At 41.3% G+C, this 23,825-nt stretch overlaps 2 protein-coding genes across 2 annotated transcripts; both read left to right on the forward strand.

Moving 5' to 3' along the window:
• The first annotated feature begins 351 nt into the window (after positions 1–351).
• LOC119876781 (transmembrane protein 14C-like) lies at positions 352–3,520 on the forward strand. The gene is made up of 2 exons (XM_038551662.1): positions 352–424; positions 2,892–3,520. The coding sequence occupies exons 1-2, from the start codon at positions 352–354 to the stop codon at positions 3,296–3,298; spliced, it is 480 nt and encodes a 159-aa protein (XP_038407590.1). The 3' UTR covers positions 3,299–3,520.
• Positions 3,521–11,359: 7,839 nt separating this feature from the next.
• On the forward strand, positions 11,360–23,400 carry MLANA (melan-A). Its single transcript, NM_001194968.1, has 4 exons — positions 11,360–11,436; positions 15,530–15,626; positions 21,167–21,280; positions 23,332–23,400. The coding sequence occupies exons 1-4, from the start codon at positions 11,360–11,362 to the stop codon at positions 23,398–23,400; spliced, it is 357 nt and encodes a 118-aa protein (NP_001181897.1).
• The last annotated feature ends 425 nt before the right edge of the window (positions 23,401–23,825 follow it).

Here is a 23,825-nt window from a genome sequence, read left to right on the forward strand (position 1 = left end):
AACAATGGCTGTGCCCAGATTTCCAGCTCTGGAGTCGAGCTCCCTGTGAGTAACTAACTGCAGTCTCCCCGTCTGCACTGGCCTAGATGCTCCCGGGGCCAATGCAGGTGTCCTGATCTGCACAGCTTGTGGGGTGCCCAGCAGCAGGAGAGTTCTCACTTTCCTGTGCCCTCCCCAATTCTGCCTGTCCTGGGGGAATGAAGAATCACTGGCTTTGTCCCCTTAGACACTCTGGGATCTGGGGGCCCTGTGCCGCTGGACCCACACTCCCACGGATGCGTCTCCCAGAGGGAATGGTGTACATCCACCTCTGTCTGGAGCTAGCCTATCTAACCAACTGGCATCTCCCAAATGCCCCAGAGCGCTGAGGCACTCCAGCCTTTTACCAAGATCGGACTGTGGTTTGCGGTGAGCTTTCCCTCAGGCACCCTTCTTTATACTTGACCCCAGGAATCTTGAGGCTTCACTGCCCCTCCGGGGATTTTGCCTGATTCCCCTGCTAAGCACTTTTCTGCCAGGGAAAACTCCGGTGTGGATTTTTAAAGTTCCTGCTTCTCCAGGGCTGGGCTTTCACCGCTCCACTTAAGCTGGGCTACTCATGGTTCCCCTCCCCCAATTTATTCTTTTGTTTGTTTGTTTTGTTTTTCACCTTCCTACCTTGTTAGAAGCAAAAACTTTTCTCTCTCTAGCATTCCAGCTGTTCTCTCTTTAAGTCTCAGGTTGAATTCATAGGTGTTCAGGATGTTTTGAAAGCTATCTAGGTACGTTTGTGGGGCCAGGTGAGTTAAGGACCCCTATTCTTTTGCCATCATTCCCCTTCCTCAGAAATACATTGATAATAATACAATAGCATGGTACTTCGACACCCCACTCATAGCAACGAACAAATCATCTAAGCTGTCAACAAAGAATCAAGGGTTTTGAATGACACATTGGACCAGATGGACTTCACAGATATATACAGACCATTCCATCCTAATGCAATAGAATGCACACTCTACTGACTGCACATGGAACTTTCTCCAGAATAGATCACATACTGGGTCACAGATCAGGTCTCAACTGATACCAAAAGATTGGAGTTATTGTGCATATTTTTAAGCCGCAATACTTTGAAACTTGAATTCAATCACAAGAGGAAATTTGGAAGGAACCCAAACACTTGGAGGTTAAGGAGCATCTTACTAAAGAATGAATGGGTCAACCAGGAAATTAAGGAAGAATTTTAAAAATTCAAGGAAACAAATGAAAATAAAAACACAACTGTTCAAAACCTTTGGGATGCAGTAAAGATGGTCCAAAGAGAAGAATATGCCGATACAAGCCTTCCTCAAGAAACAAGGAAGATCTCAATTACACAACCTAACATTACACCTAAAGGAACTAGAGAAAGAACAGCAAAGAAAGCCTAAACCCAAAAGGAGAAGAGAATTCATAAAGATTAGAGCAGAAATCAATGAAATAGAAACTGAAAGAACAGTAGAACAGATCAACAACTCCAGGAGCTGGTTCATTGAAAGAATTAATAAGATTGATAAATCCTTGGCCAGACATGAGAAGATCTTTTTCAAAAAGAAAATAGAAAGAATCCAAATAAATAAAATCATGAGTGAAAGAGGAGAGATCACAAACAACACCAAGGAAATACAAACAATTATAAGAACATATTACGAAAATTATATGCCAACAAATTAGGCAAGCTGGGAAGAAACAGGTGCATACCTAGAAATAGATAAAACACCAAAACTGAAACAGAAAGAAATAGAAAACCTGACCAGATCCATAACCAGCAAGGAAATTTAAGCAGTAATAAAAAAATCTCCCAACTTGGGATACCAAGTAGCTCAGTGGCTACTTGGCTCAGTGGTTGAGTGCCTGCCTCAACTCCCAGGATCGAGTCCCACATTGGGCTCCCCATGTGGAGCCTGCTTCTCCCTCTGCCTGTGTCTCTGCTCCTCTCTTTCTGTGTCTCTCATGAATAAGTAAATAAAATCTTAAAAAAATAAAAATCTCCCAACAAACCACAGTCCAGGGCTGGCTAGCTTCCCAGGGGAATTTTACTAAACATTTAAGGAAATACTAATACCTATTTTTCTGAAGCTGTTTCAAAAACTAGAAATGGAAGGAAAACTCCCAAACTCATTTCATGAGGCCTGGATTACCTTGATCCCCAAATCAGACAAAGAACCCACCAAAAATGAGAATTACAGGCAATTTCACTGATGAAAATGGATGTCACAATTCTCATCAAGATACTAACCAATAGGATCCACCAGTACATTAAAAGAATTATTCACCACAAGCAAGTGGGATTTATTCCCTGTATGCAAGGGTGGTTCAATAGCCACAAATAAATAAATGTGATAGATCACATTAATAAAAGAAAAGAATTATATGATCCTCTTGACACAGAAAAATCATTTGACAAAGTACAGCATCTTTTTTTATTAAAACTCTCAAAGTGGGGATCTCTGGGTGGCTCAGCTGTTTAGCACCTGCCTTTGGCCCAGGGTGCGATCCTGGAGTCCCGGGATCGAGTCCTGCTTTAGGCTCCCGGCATGGAGTCTGCTTCTCCCTTTGCCTGTGTCTCTACCTCTCTCTCTCTCTCTCTATGTCTATCATGAATAAATAAATAAAACCTTAAAAAAAATAAAACTCTCAAAGTGCCATCGATGAAAAGCCCATAGTGAATATCATTCCAAATAGGGAAAAACTGAGAGCTTTCCCCTAATGTCAGGAACACGACAGGGAGGTCCACTCCCACCACTATTATTCAACATAGCACTAGAAGTCCTAGCCTCAGCAATCAGACAACAAAAAGAAATAAAGGCATTCAAACTGGCAAAGAAGTCAAACTCTCGATGTCTGCGCGCCCTCGTCGCCTGGTGCAGGCCGCCGCGCAGCGGTTCGGTGCAGGCCTCATACTCTGCTGTCTGGTCAGAGTGAAGGAGAACGATGCAGAAGGACTGGCCCACTAGTGCCTATACATTGGATTGGCTTTGGCTATGCGGCGCTGGTTGCTTCTGGTGGGATCATTGGCTATGCGAAAGCAGGTAGTGTCCCATCACTGGCTGCTGGGCTGTTTTTTGGTAGTTTAGCAGGCCTGGGTGCTTATCAGCTGTCTCAAGATCCGAGGAACATTTGGGTTTTCCTAGCTACCTCTGGAACCCTGGCTGGCATTATGGGAATGAGGTTCTACCACTCTGGAAAATTTATGCCTGCGGGCTTAATCGCAGGTGCCAGTTTGCTGATGGTCGCCAAACTTGGAATTAGTGTGTTGAATAAACCCCATCAGTAGTACCTATGTCCCAGCTTGGACTCATGAAGAATTTTAAAACTTCTACTATTTTTAGTGTATTAAGAGAAACAAGTATTCTGACATTTTACTTAAAACAAAAAAATAACATTGAACTTCCAGGAGAAGAAATCAGTCATTATCATTACAACCTTAAAGAGGTGGGTGGTATGTAACCTGAGAGCTTCTTCTTATACTCTCATAAAGTTTGATTCTTATACATGATGTTATCTCTTCTTTCTGTATCTATAGGTAAAGCCTCAAGGGGTAAAATGTTAGGTATCAACACTGAGGGCCCTGAAACCCCATGCCCTACTCAGAACAGTGAAAAAAGTCTCTTAGGAGCTTTAGGATTTCTGTTCTTTGGCTCATTTTAGAGCACAGACCTACCTGGAAAGAATGTCAAATGAAATATTGAAAATAAAGTTTACTGTAAGTAAAAAAAAAAAAAAAAAAAAAGAAGTCAAACTCTCACTTCCCAGATGACACGGTACTCTAGGTGGAAAATCCAAAAGACTCCACCCCCAAATTGCTAGAACTCACAGAGGAATTTAGCAAATTGGCAGTATACAAAATCAATGCAGAGAAATCAATTGCATTTCTATACACTAACAATGAGACAGAACAAAGGGAAATTAAGGAGTCAATCCCGTTTATGATTGCTTCAAAAACCATAAGATACCTAGGAATAAACCTAACCAAAGAGGCAAAGGACCGGTATAGAAAACTATACAACACTTATGAGAGAAATTGAGGAAGACGCAGAGCAATGGAAAAACATTCCATGCTTATGGATTAGAAGAATATATATTATAAAATGCCTATGCTATCCAGAGCAATATACACATTCAATGCAACCCATATCAAAATAACATTGACATTTTTCACAGAACTGGAACAAATATTCCTAAGGTTTATATGGATCCAGAAATGACCTCGAATAGCCAAAGGAATGTTGAAAAAGAAAACCAAAGCTGGGGGCATCACAATCCCAGACTTCAAGCTGTATTACAAAGCTGTAATCATCAAGACTGCATGGCACTGGCACAAAAACAGACACAGAGATCAAAGGGAGAGAATAGAAAACCCGGAAATGACCCTCAACAATATGGTGAACTAATCTTTGACAAAACAGAAAAGAATATCCAATGGAATAAAGACAGTATCTTCAATAAGTGCTGTTGGGAAAATTGGACAGCCACATGCATTTTCATTTTACTGACTGTTACCTTTGTTATGCAATAGCTTTTTAACTTGATGAAGTCCCAATATTTCATTTTTGCTTTTAGAGATGTGTCTTGCAAGAGGTTGCTGCAACCAAGGTCAAAGAAGGTGCTGCCTGTGTTCTCCTCTAGGATTTTGATGGATTCCTATCTCACACTTCGGTCTTTCATCATTTAGGGTTTATCTTTGTGTGTGGTGTAAGAAAATGGTCCAGTTTCATTCTTCTGCATGTGGCTGTCCTTTCGTTCCAGTCCTCTCTCTGCAGGTTCCCCTGGTGGAGAGCAGTCAGGGCTCAAGGTCTTGGTGTACCAAGTTGAGAACCCCTTCCCGGGCTTGGGGACCCCAAACAGTTTCCCTGCTCCACTGCTTGGGAATTCCACCCAAGCTCAGGCCCCCAGTTAATTCTGTGACTCCAGGGATCCTGAGACTGCAGGCTCCCACCTAGAATTCTATTTCAGTACCTGATCACCTTTCAGGCAGGATGTCTCTCATTGGAGCAGATTTCTAAGGGCTTTGATTTTGCCCTCTGGGGCTATGTCACTCTCTATCAAAAAGCTCCCACTCCCGCCCCCCCCCCCACCATTTATCTTCTGGTATCTCCCCTCAAATTCACTTCTCTGCACCTCCTACCTTGCAAAAAGTGGCTGCCTTTCTACTTGTAAAGTTCCAGATATTCTTTTCTTACATCTCAGGTTGAATTCACGGGTATTCAGAATGTTTTGATAGTTAACTAGCAAAATTCAGGGGACCAGAAGAAATGAAGTCTTCCACTCTTCTGCCAGCTTGCCTCCTCCGACTAGAGCCTCCATTTTTGTTTGCATGTCATTGATAGCCTTTTGAATTTCGACTTGATTGGATTGGATTGATTCGACTTGATTGGATTTTAGTTCTTTTATTTCTCCAGAAAGGAATTTTCTAGTGTCCTCTATGCTTTTTTCAAGCCTAGCTGGTATCCTTATAACCGTTATTCTGAACTCTAGTTCAGCATCACTTTATTAGGTCCCTGGGAGTCAGTACTGCCCTTGTTCTCTTTTTGAGGTGAGTTTCATCTTGTCATTCTGTCCACATAAGAATAGATTAATGAGAGAACAAAACACTAAAATGGCAACAATGACTCCAGAGAAATATACACTAAGCAAGTCAGAAGAGACCTGTAACAAACAAAATAAATTTTTTAAAAAAAGAATATAATTAGACAGGTGAACAGAACAGAACAATACCCTGGATCCTGTGTATATTTTGGTCTGTTTGTTAGAAAACTAGATCCCAAAATCATAAACAAATAACTTATATATGTACAAAAATAAAATTAAATACAATGAAAGGATAGAATGTAAATGTAAAAATGAAAATTAAAAGAGAAAGAAAGAAAGAAAGAAAGAAAGAAAGAAAGAAAGAAAGAAAGAAAGAAAGAAAGAAAGAAGGAATATAAACAGACTGGTGAACAGAACAGAACAATACACTATATCCTGAGTGCATTTGGTTGGGTAGAAGAAACTACATCTCGAAATTGTAAAGAAAGAAAAACTTATATATATACAAAATTAAATACATTGAAAGGATAGAATGTAACTGTAAAGATGAAAATTTTAAAAGACTTTAACAAATAATAAAGAAAAGAGAGAATATGATCAGACAGGTAAAGAGAACAGAGCCATACATTAGATTCTGGATATATTTTGGTCTGTTAGAAGAAACTGCATCCTAAAATTTTTTATTTTTTATTTTTTTATTGAAGTTTGATTTGCCAACATATAGTATAACACCCAGTGCTCATCCCGTCAAGTGCCCTCCTCAGTGTGCATCCTAAAATTGTAAAGAAAGGAAAATGTGTATATACACAAATAAAATTAAGTACAATGAAAGGATATAATGTAACTGTAGAAATGGAAATTTAAAAAAAGATTTTTAAAAAAGAGTTGATAAGAAATTAGTTGAAAAAGGAAAGAGAAAATATTAAAATGGAAAGGCTAGAGGATCGTGGGGGGAAAGCCCCTGAACTCTCTCTGCTATATCCCCCAGCGCTGGAGCAGTTAGGGAGGTAAATTGGTCTTGGCTGGATGATCTTGCTCATCTCTGGGGGAGGAGCCTGTTGCACTGATTCTCAGGTGTCCCTGCGAAACTGCACCCCCCTCACCAGGGGCCCGGCTAAACAAGGGGCTCTGGGGTGCTCCACGTGGCTTTTGTTCCCTGAAGGCTTTCTGGGCAGCTTTAGAGGATGAGAGTGAAAATGGAGGCCTCCCAACCTCCAGTTCCGCAGCCTGAGAGCTGGGGCCCCCTCCTCAGCGTGCTTTCAGGGAAAAGCAGTCAATCCCTCCTGTCTCCCTGCTGTCCTTGGCAAGCCCATGCCGCGCTCACCAACAGCCTATGACCAAGCATTTCTCTCTCAGGTTTATATATGCCCCTGTTTCAAGTCTCTATACCCTACAGAGTACTGCCCTGCGCACCCAAACTGCTCCTCCCAGGGGAACAAGAGGAGTCTCACTGAGGTTTTGCTGCTCACTGGGACCCTGCTCCAGTTCGCAGTGGATGGTAACCCCGAGCTGAGAGCCTAGTCCCCGGCTCTTTGAATGCAGCAGCCTTCCCTGCTCCGATGCCTGGGAACTCGGCCACACACAGCCACACCCCGCCACCGCCCCCCCCCGCCCCCCCCGCGCCCCTGCCTCCTGTGACCCCAGGGACCCCGAGACCACACTGTCCCACCTAGGATTCCACCCTGCTTCACCACCTGAGTGCCTTTCAGCTTTCAGGATGGATGACCCTCACTGGAGCAGACTTCTAAAAATTCTGCTTTTGCGCTCCGCTGCTCACTTTCCCGTGCTGGCTTACAGAGGCTCCCTCCTCCCATGGTTTATCTTTGATGTATTGGCTTGCATTCACTTCTCCACAGTTCCTACCTTGCAGAAAGTGGTCACTTTTCTATTTGTACAGTTGCAGCTATTCTTTTCTTAGCTCTCCAGTTGAGTTCACAGGCATTCAGAATGATTTGATAGCTATCTAGTTGAATTCCTGGGACCAGATGAAACTAAGGTCTCCTACTCCTCCATCATCTTGTTTTACTGATTTTGGTACAGAATCTTCTGAATCAGCCTGGGTTCTGGAAATCCAGACTAAGTCCTATTCTGTTACTCTGCCTCAGGATCTTTGTTCTAGTTCTTCTCTGTCTGAAATGCTCTTCCTCCATCTTTGTATGACTCCTTTTTTGTCATTTAGATCTCAGTTTACATTTTCCCTCCTTTTCAGAAAAGCTTTCCCTCTCTAACCTAATAAGGATCAATCCGTCTCTTTGTCTTTTCTCTCTTTTGCCATTTCCAGTGATGATTATCCAGTATCCAGTAAGTTGATAATGCCCTCACACAGAATAGTCCAAAACAGAAACTGGAAAGCCATAGTATTGTGAAGGTGTGGGGACGTTGGATGTTATGGGGAAAATGATCTTAGTAGTTATGTAATCTAAGTCCTCATTTGATAAGAATTGTCACATTCCTCAATTCTGGTGGGTGTTTTGTTTCGTTTGTCCACAACAGTCACAGAGAGCTGGTGAGCAAAGGTAACAGTTGTGTCTATTGGAATGCTTCTAGGGGCTATACACGGTTGACTCTCAGGATAGATGATGATGATGTCAGGTCAAATCAGGCCTGGTTTCAGTTAGTTTCTAGGCAGGTCATATCTACCTTCAAAGAGAAAATTTTGTCTGCTCCTTGAACATGCACAAAACCCATTCTCCCCAGGGGATAGTTATCTCTGAATATGTCACAGAGAAATCAGGGACCTTAATGTTACAGGATTTTGTGACGCCTTAGTGCCCACAGTTCTTGGTCACACTGCTTCAAGGAATGAAGAGGTAGACCAGACAAAGAGTGGTGGGCACCAGTGCAAAGTGTTTTGAGCAAAAGTATAAAGCTCCGGAGAGGGAAGGGGATCCAAGTGGGTTGTCCTCAGTATTTCTAAATTTAGCGGTTATTATGAGCTCTTTTGTGGAACTTTCTTAAGTAATCATGGTGTACTGAGTCTTGCCAATCAGGGCTTTGGTCACTTATCTGTCTAGCTATTAGGTTAATGTCCAAGTGCTAATGGTTTCTTCTTCTTCTTCTTCTTCTTCTTCTTCTTCTTCTTCTTCTTCTTCTTCTTCTTCTGACATCTGGGGGCTTAGATCTAGCTGCTCCTTGTCTGTGATATTGACAAATGGTTTTTGTGGTTAATTGTCTTATTTTAGGACACTTTGCAGAAGTCATTCCTGCAAAAGCTGCAAAGCAGAATGTCCATGCCGTCCTGTCTAAGCTGTAAAGCAGGAGGTCAGTGCTATTTTATTTTAGCTGTTCTGACTCCATATTTTCTTGTTGGGGACCCTGGCCCTGACTACGTAACTGTCCAACTAACATAAGGAAATTTTTTTGGGAGGCTTTAGGGATCTTCTATTTCCTCTTCTTCATCAGGAGAGAGTGGGACTAGATGGTCTCCAGGTCTGAGACCAAAGGCTCTTTAGAGAGCAGATGAGGGAGGGTAAAGGGTATAGGGTGCTCGGTTACATTTGAATTTCAGATAACAAACATTTTTTTTAAGATTTATATTCATTTGTGAGAGAGTGAGAGACAGAGAACATGAGTGGGGGGGAGGGGAGAAGCAGAGAGAGGGAGAAGCAGACTCCCTGTTGAGTAGGGAGCCTGACATGGGGCTTGATCCCAGAACCCTGAGATCATGACCTGAGCTGAAGGCAGATGCTTAACTGACTGAGCCACCCAGGCACCCCATAAATATTTTATTAGTAAAAATATGTCTCTTCCAGTAAGCAGGGCTTAATTATACTACAAAATGTTGCATGGGGCATAGTTATACTAAAAAATATTCATTGTTTTTCTGAAATTCAAATATTCGATATTTTTTCTGGCAGTCCTAGGAAGGAGTGACCAATATTTAAAATAAATGGCTTCTCTAGGAGGAAATCCTGAGACTGGGAAAAACAGAGGCCAGAATGAACAATGACTTTTTGAAGAGAGAAATGAAGGCAGTTTCTTTCATGCCAATTAAGCAATCATAGATGACCCTGTCAGAAATCCAAACTCATGACTAACATGGGACTGGAGACCAGGAGAAGCAATTTAAAAGATTAAGAGCCAAAGAAGCAATTGTCACACACAGAGCCAGCCAACAGACAGAACAATCCCATCCAGGAAGGTAAGAGCATGGCCGTGTCCAAGAGAACAGGTTTTGGGGGATTCTGGTGGGCTCCTCCTCCCTCCCTCATTGCTTCACAGTGCTTGGCTAATAGCAAAATTTCTCCTCAATGTAAGTCTCCAGCTTCTGAGGGCTCATGAAGTCTCCTCCTAGATCCTGTTCCTAGACTGCCAAGAAGCAAAGCAGAGAACCAGGAAGAGCAGTTATTTAGGCTGCATCCTACTTGTGATTCTGCTTGTGTATTCACTTGAAAGATTGCTTTTCTTGGTTTGGGATGAGGTACATTTGTTGTCCCTACACTGTTTGCAGAGGTTTACATATATTTACAAAAACAATTTAATGCAGAATTGGGTTTAGTAGCTGTAATTTTGAACATAGGTCTCACCCCTACATCATTCACCTGAGATGATCAGTGAGTTCAACTATAATTTCTTTTTTACAATAAAGAATGAAAATTTACACAGAAAATGCCCCAATAGAAAGGGTTCGTGTGGCAAATGCCCCACTCTGTTCTTCCACTTCTCTCCTATTGTTTTAAACAGGCTCATTAATATAATTCTATTATCAGATCTTTGAAAATCATAAGAATAAGAGAGAAGAAAAATGCACAATGACATTGAGAGAAGAAAAATCGCTGTTGGTTTTCAACCAGTACTCTTTAATCATGACCTCTGCAGTTCATGAGCTTTTTGTCTATTTGTTTGTATTATGGTTTTAAACTTTGTATTATATATATTCCATATTATGTATATTCTGTGTATGATACACATACATACATATTTAAGCCCTATTCATGAGACTTGAATGAAGGAGAAGCAGAAATTTATTTTAGCGGGAGGGAAACAAATAGACAAAGTCAGGTTATGGGAGTCCTTATCTTGGTTTGGGCAGGGTGAACATGGACAAGCCCAGGCATTTCCTTTGTTAGAAGGTGGACTTGGAGGATGCTGTGCTCAGCTACATACTCATATGGGATCATAACCGTCTATTTGACCACAGATTGACATCAAATTAATACGTTTGGAGAGAAATAACTCCTTTTATTAACCAGTCTTCTGCCAGTGAAAGTAAGGAATGAATACAAATGCCTTTTGTGGAGGTGTGTGGATGACTAAGTTGTTAAGCATCTGACTCTTGATTTCAGCTCAGGTCATGATCTCAGGGTGGTGAGATGAAGCCTCACATGCAGCATGGAGCCTGCTTAAAATTCTCGCTCTCCCTCTCCCTCTCTCCTCTCACCTCTCTAAAAAAATAAAAATAATAAAAATAATAAAAATAATAAAATGTCATCTTTAAAGAATGTATTTTGTTTCTCTATAAGCTTATGGTATAGAGTAAATTGATAGGAAATGAAGAGCATTCCTCCCCCCCAAATAATAACTCAATTTCAAAGTTTTTGCTTTTGTTTGTAGTTTCTTCTTTGAACTCAATTTTCAGTTGGTGGAAGCAGTTAGAAACCTGAGCAATTTCCACTGGATATCAATGAAATAAGCAGGTACAAATTCTCTCACAGAGAGAAACCAGAGGGTCCCAGCTATCATTAATGTTAACCTGGAGAGAGTTTTTTGTAGATATTTATGGAATGCTGTGCGAGGATGTTCTGAATGTGTTAAATGATGCCTGTTTGACTTTGCTATTAGGTGTTCTGTGGCCTTATCCCACAAGATGCCAAGAGAAGAGGCTCACTTCATCCTTGGTTATCCCAAGAAGGGGCATAACCACTCCTACATCACAGCTGAAGAGTAAGTTCAAAATTGGATCCAGTGGGGTTTCCAGTTTGCCATTTGCAGACAGCCTGCTGATTTCCACAAGCGTATGTCTGTCAGTAAATCTCTCTAGTGTTCATTTCTCCAGAGATTAAAACCCTGTCAATGAGGTGATGGGACCCCATGTCCTACAAGGGGCTCACTCAAGCTTTTCTGAGGCCATACAGGCTAGGAGATAGGAATGATAAGAAGTTGGATCTTGGCATTTTTGGGGGGTCTGTATTCTTGGTTATTTGGCTTTCACTGTAGGTTCCCAGCTGGAAAACATCTGTCTGGGAGCAAGGTGACTCTTTCCTCAAGCCTTGTTCTGTCTCCTCCACTCGGGCTCCTGGAGGTGGCCTGTGGATAGAACAAAGGTGAGTTGCCAAAGAGCTAGTAAGAATGAAGGGCAGGTATGTGCAACTGCACTCTGACCCTGCTTATTATTTCTGCATCATAGTTTTATTCTAAGGAAAGGTGTTTAAAAGTATGAATTAATTTAAAATAAATATTTATAGGATTCAGCATTTCTAAGTGCTAAGCAATGTATAGTCAGTCTAAGATGCTATACTTATCTGTGAAAAAATTTTACAGTGTAGTGGAGAATTGGGCTCAAGAATAATTTTGGCAAGCGTAAGTGCTGTAGTGGTAGGACAGGCTGCTGGGACACATTCTGCATGTACTAGAGTACACAAGAGTATGGTGCTCTAGATTGGGTTTCACCTTCTGAATGAAGACTCCAACAGGACAAATAAGGTACCGGGTTTTTATTTGGACCATGTCTTAAGTGATCTAGTCAGAAATTCCTGCAAATTTGCTCTCCCTTGGGGAAGGAACTATTGAAAAATCTTTACTAGAGTGAACTAGCAAGGGCAAGTAAGATGTGGAACTCATTAAAGTCACTGAGGAAGAGTTTAGGCTGGGAGCATTTCCTCAGAAGATGCCAGTGGGATTTTCTAACATCCCTGCATGGTCAGTTGGGAATGGGGAGATTTTCTGAAAAAATATCCCAAGAGTAAAAAATGTATTTTTGGGGGTATGTTTAGAGTACACATGATATTAAGTAGGATGTTGTTTCAGTTTCTGTATGATAATTCAACAAGCTGTATCTCTGTAAAACTTTAGTAAGAAGTGAGAGGGCATGCGTCACTCATGGAGGTTTTGTAAAATGCAGTTTCCCAGGTATTTCTGCCAGAGAGGCTGATTTGGTGGGGCTCAGAGTTTGCACTTTAACATCCACCTCAGGTGACTCTGCTACAGGAGGCATTTGGTGACACTCTAGAGAGTCCTGCCCAGCTGCAAACTGCATTATTTTGGTGTGTCTGGCATATCCTGATGTTTTCTAATCTATCAATCACTGAGTGTGTGTGTGTGAATGCAATGTGACTGTGCATAAGGAACTGGAACAGAGCTCTGTCTGTGTTAGGATATCCAAGGGGATAACCACAGCCTTGGTGGGTGAAATTGGAGCACAAGCATGCCAGGAATTGAATCAGCTGCCTTCAGTCACAAGAGCCCACTGAATGCTCCTTGTGACAGCTTCATATCAGGAAAGGGCGATATGGCAGGAAAGGCACTGGTTGGGTATCTTAGGCCAGTCACTGTGAATTCTGGTTCTGCCACTTACCACTTGTGCATCATTGGGCATTTTACCAGTTTAAAATTATGGGGATACCCGCTGTGACATGAACATCGTATCTACCTCACAGGATTATTGTGATGATGAAATAAAAGCCTATATGTGGGGTGCTTGGCACAATGCTTGGCACAAATCAGTGCTCAATGAAGGACAGAGTAGCTGCTAAGGTGGTGGTGATGTTGATGAGTCTCGGTAGGTCTCAGCTTCATGATCCACAAAGTGGGTGGACTGACCTGCATAATTAGGTCAGAGTTTTTATCCAGCACTGTCACCCAACTGGTTTAGAGATGGACAGGATAGACTTGATGCCTCAGCTGCCTTGAGAAGGAGGTGGTCAGGTAGTTGGTACAGGACAAAGATCTCTCCAGGAGAACCCTCAGCTATATTTTGATTCACCCTCAGCTGCTCAATCTCTTATATCACCCAGCTCTGCAGAACCCTTTTTTAGCAAGTCACAGCACTTTCCACTCTGATCATGTGATGTAGAAAATCAGGCAGATGTTAGCTAATTGTTATACAGGGAAAGCACAGCTTTCAGACCTGTTTCCAGGGCCGTTGCAGTAACTAATCTTTCCCAGGGGCCACTGGACACAGGGCTCAAAAGGCTTGTTTAGATGCCCAGATTGCTCCTGCTGCTGAGGAGCAGAACAGTTTCAGTGATGCTACAACTTTGCTGTAGGTTCAGCTCAGACACTTCTCCCCATGATTGAGTCCCAATGCTCTATCTTTTAATAATCCATGCCTGGCTAGTTGGGAGGTGCTTACCTAATATCTGCAATCTCTGACTTCAAATGTCAGCTGGGGTCTCTGACATGGCAGCCAAGCAGGCTGGAGAGATCAGGCCTCTTGTCTCAGCATCCCCAGAGTTCTATCTCTAGCTCCATTCTGAAATGTCTTTTCCAGATCACTTAGGTGATAACAGAGTAAGGAGCAAGGACTGACCCAACTGGTTTGGTCCTTGGTCATCCTGAACTGGATTCCTTGAGCAAGCAGAGGCCAGATAGGAGCTTGCCTAGCTGAATGTAAACATGAGTCAGATGTCCTGGGATACCCTAGCTGGGCTGGGCTCTGGTATCCCCATGCAATAGGTATAGTCTTGGATATCTCTAAATCCCGCAAGCCCTACTTCCACCCCTTCAGTCAAGATGTGCCAGTTCTAACCCTCGATGCCTGCTTTAAATGCTCTCTCCTTCTCTTCATTACCTTTTCTTCATCTCCAACCAAAACCTGCTGTGTGGAAAGTTGTGGATCTCCTCATTCTCACTAGAGTGTCAATACCCACAAGAGGTGAAAGTAACGGAGAATTAAGTGGTTAGGACAAAGGAAGGATGGATCTTTAAAGATGGTATTTCAGATCTTCAGTTCCAATTGCAAATGGAAAAAAATAATGATGTTGGAACTAGCATCATGCCCCAAATCCACATATTTATACATAATTATTTTAAAGAAGATATTAAATGGCTCATTAATTTTGCAGATGTGGATTTGTAATCACTCATAATTCATTTGTTCATTTTTAAAAATATGTTTGGCCATCCATCCAAATGTCTATTCATCCATCTATCCATCTTCAAGAAATATTTTTTGAAACACCAGAGTGCCTGACATTTTCTATGCATTTTTGGGATTTGAAAACAAATCCCAAACCAAACAACTCATTTGGGAACTCCTTTCCTAGAAGAGACAGGTAGGCACACTGCCAATTACCACTATAGGGCTGTTTATGAGAGAAGCCAGAATAGGTTGCCATCATCCTGGGAGGGGTGATGCTGAGTCTTTGAATGTGAATATATTAGTCATGGGCAAGCAGTGAGGGGATGAGTTTCAGGCAAAGAGGACACAAACACAAATGAAACAAACTCAAGTTCAAATCCTGGCTCCATCTTGTGCTACCTCTTTATAACCATCAGCAAAGCACTTAACCTCTGAATCTATGTCCTCACCTGTGAAATGGGGATGATAAGTGGTGCCTACTTTACAGGGCTGTTGTGAGAATTAAATAATCTAATATATGTAAAATGTTCATCATAGCAATCTTAAGTTAATTTAAGTATCAATCCTTTTTGTGGACTGATAGTTGGGGGGAAACGCCCTGATGAAAAGAAAAGATAACTCAGTCTCTGTAAATACATTGTTCACATATGGGTTAGTTGCTCCTGCACCTCTTGTGCCTGGAACTGGGATGGTTAGGCCATGCCAGTTAGCACTACTTATGTGGGCATACATCGGAGAGGCTCCTAAAGAAGCTCCTGTCCCTCGACACAGGTGCTGGAGGTTGGTGGGTGTTCAGTGTGGGGTCAGGTGGGGTGGGGGTGGGAAACTACTTGGGAAATGGAACATGTGGCTTTGGGATGGGAAAGCTCCTGTGAAGATTGAAGACTGATGTATGATTCATCACAATCTAGAACAAGGTTTCTGTACCCAGATGGATTTGTCTATCTCTTGGGCCAGGGCTGCAGGGATTGGAATCTTGACAGTGATCCTGGGAATTTTGCTGCTCATTGCCTGTTGGTATTGTAGAAGACGAAGTGGATACAGAAGCTTGAGGGTTAGTAAACTTTCTGCTGCTGGGATCCCTCCAGATCCAGGACACCCTTGCCCTTCTTTCTCTGAATTTCTGGGGAGTAAGATAACATTCTTATGATCACCTTTAACTCTCATTTCTGGTTCTGACGAGTCTTTCTCTTCTTCTTGCAGCTTTTCCTTTGCTTTTGCCTAGACATGAACTCCAACCAGAAACTTGGCCCACCTCTTTGGTTTCACTCACAGCAAACTTAAATGCTGAGCACTGATAATTTGTGGAGCCCAGGGGTAGGGGTTCTGATCCTTTTGCACAGCAAACAGCAGCATGTGAGTTGCTCCAGGTCTTATCAATCATCCTGAGGATTCTCAGGGGTTCTGTTCCTCCATTTAGTGGCTGCTCATCTCACCTTGCTGCTTTACCCCTTTCCTCCCAGTTTCCCTGGGAGTGCCAAGTTCTTCTAACTCTGTTATACCAAGCATTTAGCATAAGTAGGACCTATCCAGCCATCAGTACAATAAGTAAACCATCCACCCCTCAGCAGCACAAAGGACCACTGGGTTATTAACAAGGTCCATTCTCTTTTGATGGCCAATGTAGTTTTGACAGAATTTTTTCTTCTTTACCCATATGAGCAGGAAGCTAACAAATTACACAGTCTAGTCTTAGAGTAGCAGTGTCTTCCATAAATGGGAAACATCAACTGAGTTGCTAAACTATAAGAACTACAAGTTTCACTTCAAAGCGGGGTAGCACCTTAGGTCTTAAGCATCCAGAGGCATTATCCATTGTGAGCAGTGGAATGAAAAAAGAATTGCAATTTCTCTCTCCCCTTCCCCCTCCTTCCTTTTCTCTCTCTCTCCCTCCCTCCCTCCAGCTTTCCCTCCCCCTCTCTCTTTCATTACACATCTGAAAACTGAGTTGATACATAATGGAATAAAAGTATCTTTACAAAAGATGTTGGAAAGTCCCATTCCTCACTCAGCAATTTAGGCAAAATGGTTGTGTGGTGGAGGGGAGGGTTGGTGTAGGTGGGGATTTGGAGTTTGGCAGTCTGAAGAGGAGTCGAGGAAGGTGAGAGCTCTAGCTTTGACTTCTTCTCCTTGTCAGGAAGTTTGGGCAGTCCCAAGTGTCCCTTTCCTAATGCCCATCTTGCCAGAGTGCCCCAAATACAAATCATGAAAGACATAGCAGGTTTGGGGGATGACACAGAAACTGAGCAGTAGCCCTTCAGTATACTGACATTTAGCAGAAAGGAGAATCGCGGAGTCTGAATAAGATTCCAAACCAAGTACCATAGGAAAGCTTTGGGCTAAGAGGTTAGAGATGGACCTTGCACTCGTATGATACCTCATTTGGGCTGTCCACAACAGATTAGGGAGGGACTTTGCCTTCTGACACAGAACTCCATTTCTGCCTCTAGCATGGAGTTAACATTGTCTTGTAATTGGTTATTTACTTTTTGCTTCTTTCACTCCTTTTCTTTCCCCCACATATGAACTGGGACCAGAGAATATTTCTTAGACATCTTTGTTTCTCCAGTGCCTGGAATATAGCAGCCACTCAATTATATGGCATCAGCATTTGGTCTCATTGTCACTGAATTGCTTGGTGACCTTAGATTTTAACTTCCCTGAGCCTCATTTGCTCTATTCTACACCTAGGCACATGTGATGTGTCTTTATTCAATATATATTTTCTTCTATATTTTTATTTAATTCTGTGCTTGTGTACAAAAACACATAATAGTTTAGTATTTTTTTTTAATTTTTATTTATTTATTTATTTATTTTATGATAGTCACAGAGAGAGAGAGAGAGGCAGAGACACAGGCAGAGGGAGAAGCAGGCTCCATGCACCGGGAGCCTGATGTGGGATTCGATCCCGGGTCTCCAGGATCGCGCCCTGGGCCAAAGGTAGGCGCTAAACCGCTGCACCACCCAGGGATCCCCTAGTTTAGTCTTTTAAGGAATAAAAGCTCTACAAACTCAATGTGTTAGTACCCTAATTGTCCATAACTACTAGCTTGATGCTTCTGGACAAAAATACAATTTTTTTTCACTTTCTGCTTCAACACTCTCATCTTAAATTTAATTAAACTATAATAGGCAGTCTTTAATGTCATAAGCTCAGACACTATGGACATTTTGCTTAGTAAGGTTCAAGTTCAACCTACCATGTCTCCATTCCTCTAGGTCTAGATCAGTGATTTATAGAGTTTCTGGAATTTTTATGAGATGGAGCTGTGTTTAAATTCTCTGGTTCTCATGGCATCTAAAAATGCTGTCATTTATTTTTTAAAATTATATTAAAATCTCGTTTTGAGACTTAGTCTTGAAAAGCTGGGTTGGAATCCGTAGTTTAAGAAACTTAGGCAAAATTATGTACAATAGTGCACGTAATACTGCATTTAATTACATAATTACCTCCCTGCCTCTCTTTGGAGGTTTCCCCCCTTTCTTTCTTTTTTTTTTCTTTAAATAGGCTCCACACCCAACATGGCCCAGTCAATTAAGTGTCTGGCTCTTGTTCTCATCTCAGCTACTGATATCAGGGTCAAGAGTTCAAGCCCTCCATTAGACTTTGCACTGGGCATGGAGCCTACTTAAAAAAATAACAATGGTAAGCCAAAGGACACAAATGACAATAAATGCAAATTTCAGACACCTGAGTTTTAAGCTTTGAAATGTTTATTTCCCCACTTTTTCTGAACATAGAATGGTAGCAAGATTGGTTGGAATTAAGATCTCCTAAAATGTTTCCACTGACTCACAATTCCCTTTAGCCCCAAAAAAACATCTTTTGAAAGATTGCTTTTAGTAGCAACTTGCTTCTGCAGGAAGATGATTTGTAAGGGGATGAAAGTTGTTTTTTGCATTTACCAACTTTATCCTTTCACCTGGAGGTTTAAGACATAATGCTTTTTGATTCTTGGAGAAGAATTTTGAGGACCCCCTTGACAGCTCAGTTTATATTCATGTTTCATATGTTGTGTTTCTCAATGGTCAGGGGCCCCTGTACTCATATCTGGAGCTCTTGCTAAAATGCAGATTCTGGGACCCTCTCTGAGGGTGCGACCCAAGAAGCTGCCTTTTAAAATGCATGCTAAAGTTTTAATGCAAATGCAAAGAACTAGCAGTGAGCTGAGTAGATCATACTCCTATCCCATGGCAAGTGAGAAATTTACAAAACAGAAAAACAACAACAGTGATAATTAAGGTAAAGGGAGAAAATGCATTGAATACTTTACCTGCAGTATATTGCTGGGACTTGGGAAGAAAACAAACTTCGCGCATCCTTACGTCAAGACCGGGCCCTGTGTATATATCCTTCCAGGGGGTAGCATCAATATTAATTTCAGACTAGAGTTTAGGAAAACTACTTTTTTACAGACTGAAGACTGTGTAGTTATCAGCCCCAATCCATGTCTGGCCTCACCTCAGTGATGTTCCAAACACTTCACTCTGGGAAACCTACCTTGATGCCCTCTTCCAAGCTAGTAGACTCCAATGATCAGTCACAGTCCTCAGAGAAGCCTGAAGAGCTGCTCAGCATCCACACAGCCTCCCTGATCCAGCCTGTCTTGGCTAGTACCACAGAGTGTATGCTGCGAATGCCCTACTGTCTGGATTTAGCTCACTGATATGTTTAGGTCTGTATTTTAAGAAATTGAATTAGGTGCCAACATTTAAAAGTAACAGTTTACATAAAAATCTTGATTTCTAGTTTGTTTTTTAAAAAATCAAAGATCTGGCAAAAAATGTCAGCTGCACAGTGATTGTCCCTTTAGATAAGATATACTCCTTCCTTTCCTGTTGTCCCCACCTGGCCCTCTGATGCATATGCATTATCTGCCCAGTCCTTCTAAGGATCTAAGTATAGCTGGGTCACCCAGGTGCAGGCAATAGGGAAGTGCTCTATGTGCAGAGTGGTGGTTCTCCATGTGGCCCTGGATGAGCAGTTTTGACACTATCACCTGGGAACTTGTTAGAAATGCAGATTATGGGCCTTACCCTAGATCTACTGTGTCAGAAATCCTGGATGTGGGCCCAGCAATCTGTGTTTAACAAGCCCTCAAGTGATACAGATGCATGCTAAAGTTTGAGAACTACCATTGTGGAGAATTTGATAATAATACAAGCAACTAAAATCTGCTTTTTATTATGACAGTGTGCCAGCAATTTAAACTATGTCAGTGATGAAATGCTCCATCTCATCACAGTACATCACTCCTGAAGTCCCCATTTGGGTATGTCTCTGTCCTGCACAATCTGCTGTCATTCTCTTCTAGGGATGGAGAATATCACCCCCAAAACCTGTGCAAATCACCAAACTGAGCTCTCACCCACCCTTCCCTACAGTGACTCAGGGTGTGTAACTTCATCTTAGGTAGACTTATGTTGCAACTTGACTTGGAAGCTCAGGCTACCACAGCATTCCTACCACAACATGTGCATTTGTTTAAATGCATATGCATAGTGTTTAAGATATTTTGCTGTCATTACAGGGAAGGCAGAAATAGGCAGTGAGTCCCTGCTGCCAAGTTTCTCATATGCTTGTCCTCGCTAGTTTGATCATCTCCACTTGCAATCATTCTCTGAAATTCTGGGTCACCTGGGTGGATCAGTTAAGCATCTGTTTTTGGCTCGGGTTGTGATCTCAGGGTCCTGGGATTAGGCCCTATATCAGGCTCCCTGCTCAGCAAGGAGTCTGCTTCTCCTTCTCCTTTTGCCTCTCACTCCACTTGTATGCTCTCTCTCAAATAAATAAAATATATATATATATATATATATATATTTTTTTTTTTAAGTCATTCTCTGAGGTTCAGTGTTCAGATTCATTCTTTTTCTCCTTCCCTTTAAAAATATTCACTGACTGGGGGCAGCCCGGGTGGCTCAGCAGTTTGGCACCACCTTCAGCCCAGGGTGTGGTCCTGGAGACCCTGGATGGGGTCCCCATCGGGCTCCCTGCATGGGGCCTGTTTCTCCCTCTGCCTGTGTCTCTGCCTCTCTGTGTGTCTCTCATGAATAATAAAATCTTAAAATATATATATATATATGTGTGTATATATATATATATATATATTCACTAACTAATGGGTGTCAGGTGCCATATTAAGTGCTTTACCTTTAGTTTTAACTTCTACAACTCTGAGTGGTAGGTGGCATTCATATTAAAGATGCAAACACTAGAATTCAGAGAAGTAAAGTGACTAGCCTGAGGACACATTGCAGGTAAGTGGCAGAACCAAGATTTAAAAACCCATTCTTGGGGCACCTGGGTGGCTCAGTGGTTGAGTGTCTGCCTTTGGATCAGGTCATGATCCTGGGGTCCTGGGATCCAGTCCTGCATCAGGCTCCCCAAGGGGAGCCTGCTTTTCCCTCTGCCTGTGTCTCTGTCTCTCTCTCTCTGTGTCTCTCATGAATAAATAAACTCTTTTACAAAAATAAACCTATTCTTAAAAAAAAAAAAACTTATTCTTAAAAATAACTTCATTTTTCTTCTCTTTTCTTACAGAACTCCATTCTTTTTTCTCACCCACTGACCTTCATGCATTCACATTTCAGGACAAAAGTATTCATGCTGGCACTCAAAGTACCTTAAGAGGAAGATGTCCACATGAGGGTTTTGGTCACCAGCACAGCAAACTGCCTTTTCAAGAGAGTAATTGTGAACTTGTGGTAGGTTGAGATCTTGCATCTTGGTGTTCATTGTGTGGCTGCTTTTAATTCCAATGAATAAAATTATTCCAACTTAAGCAAGGGCAATGTGTATATATGTAATGCTATTGAACTCTACACTTAAAATGATTAAAATGGTAAATTTTATATTATCTGTATTTTACCATAATAAAAAATTAAACAATAACAAAGATAAAAAAAAAAAAAGATGGAAGTACAGAGATTTTCTTAAATTGTGTCCTGTCATAGCCAGGTTTTCCAGGGCCCATGATGAGATCCCTTACATATGTAGTAAGATCCAAAGAAAGAACTCAATTCTGGATATAGTATTTTTTTGTCTTATGTCTTTTTTTATGTCTTATTTGCCTTTTTCTGAATGTAGATATATATATATTTTTGTATATTTTTTTATTGGACTTCCATTTGCTAACATATAGTGTAACACCCAGTATTCATCCTGTCAAGTGCCCCCCTCAGTGCCCATCACCCAATCACCCCATCACCCTGCTCACCTCCCTTCCACCACCCCTTGTTCTTTTTCCAGAGTTAGGAGTCTCTCATGTTCTGTCACCCTCACTGATATTTCCCGCTCACTTTCTCCACTTTCCCCTTTATTCCCTTTCACTATTTTTTATATTCCCCAAGTGAATGAGACCATATAATGTTTGACCTTCTCCGATTGACTTACTTCATTCAGCATAATACTCTCCAGTTCTATCCATGTTGAACCAAATGGTGGGTATTTGTCATTTCTTTTTTTTTTTTAATTTTTATTTATTTATGATAGTCACAGAGAGAGAGAGACACAGGCAGAGGGAGAAGCAGGCTCCATGCACCGTGAGCCTAATGTGGGACTCGATCCCAGGTCTCCAGGATCACGCCCTGGGCCAAAGGCAGGCGCCAAACCGCTGCGCCACCCAGGGATCCCGTATTTGTCATTTCTAATGGCTGAGTAATATTCCATTGCATACATAGACCACATCTTCTTTATCCATTCATCTTTCGATGGACACTGAGGCTCCTTCCACAGTTTGGCTATTGTGGACATTGCTGCTATAAACATTGGGGTGCAGGTCTCCCAGCGTTTCACTGCATCTGTATCTTTGGATGTAGATATATCTAAGGGAGGAGGAAAAAAACATCTGTTATTAATTGTATAAGCTGTGCAGTCTAACAGAGTAGCCACTGGCCACATGTGGCTATTGAGCACTTGTAACATAGTAGTTTGAATTAAGATGTGCTAATACATACTGGATTTTAAAGACTTAGTCTGAGGAAAAGAATATAAATAATTCATTAATGATTTTTATATCAATTACATGTTGAAATGATAATATTTTGACATGTGGGATTAAATAAAATAAATTATGAAGATTAATTTTACCTGTTTGTTTTTATTTTTGTAATATGGCTACTAGAAAATTAAAACCAGATATATGGTATACTGTGTTTTCTATTTCTATACTCTATACAGCACTGGTACAGATGCAGTATATTTTAATGGTTGAAAGAACAGACTCTGGAGCCAAATTACTGTGAAGTTGTGTGACCTTGGACAAGTGACTTGACCTCAGTTTTCCAACCTGTAACATAAAAACAATGAAAATACTCTTAGAATTGTTGTAAACATTAAATGAAGGCCTAACACATTGTACTGTACTGATAATAGCACTGGCCTTTAGACACAACTACAGAGATCTATATATATGGTATATATGTATATTAGTGGCTTTATACAGTGTTCAATAATTCACTATTTAGGGCTTGGGACTTGTACTGACAAGAATAATGAAGATATAAATAAGTTTTTGAGATTTTGGAAAGGCCATTAGCTCTATTTTTCTCTACTCTTCCCCCTCCTGCTATTTCAACATACACACTTATGAAATTTAACAATGATTATCTTGTTGGGTCGGGAATTAGATGCGAGCACTTACAAGGTTCAGTCCAGAGAAGTAGTATACATATGCTGCTGACCACTAACTTTACCCCTCTTCCAGAAAACTCTGCACTGTTGCCAAGCCCATACTCTCCCTTTCTCATTTTCACAGGTTCCCAATGCACCACCTGCCTATGAGAAACTCTCTGCAGAACAGTCATCACCACCTTATTTGCCGTGAGAATGCCAAGAGGTGCTTAAATGATTTCCTTCACACTTCTGCTGGATTTTAATGTGGATACCTGATGTTCTGCTTCAGAATACCATAGAAACAGTGTACATTCTCTCTAATACTAAGCTTGTTGTTAAATTCTTAGTAGAGCAACTAGCAATACTAATTGAGGGAATGATGAGAAATATTAAAGTGGAAAAAATTTTGTCAACTAACGTTGTAATGCCTGATACAATTTATGCTAGTAGTAATTCTAATAAATCTATGGTGTTATTATCTGAATTTAAATTTAAATACGTGTTCTGGGATCATTCAATTTTTTTTAGTTGAAATTTGGCTAATAACTAACAAACTACTATGCTGATTTTTGAAGAAGCAATCTTTTGACCAACATGAACTCTAACAGAATTGTTGCAGATGAGTCTGTGCCATGG

This window comes from Canis lupus, chromosome 11, assembly GCF_011100685.1.
Source record: "Canis lupus familiaris isolate Mischka breed German Shepherd chromosome 11, alternate assembly UU_Cfam_GSD_1.0, whole genome shotgun sequence".
In the NCBI taxonomy this organism is placed as follows: Eukaryota; Metazoa; Chordata; class Mammalia; order Carnivora; family Canidae; genus Canis; species Canis lupus.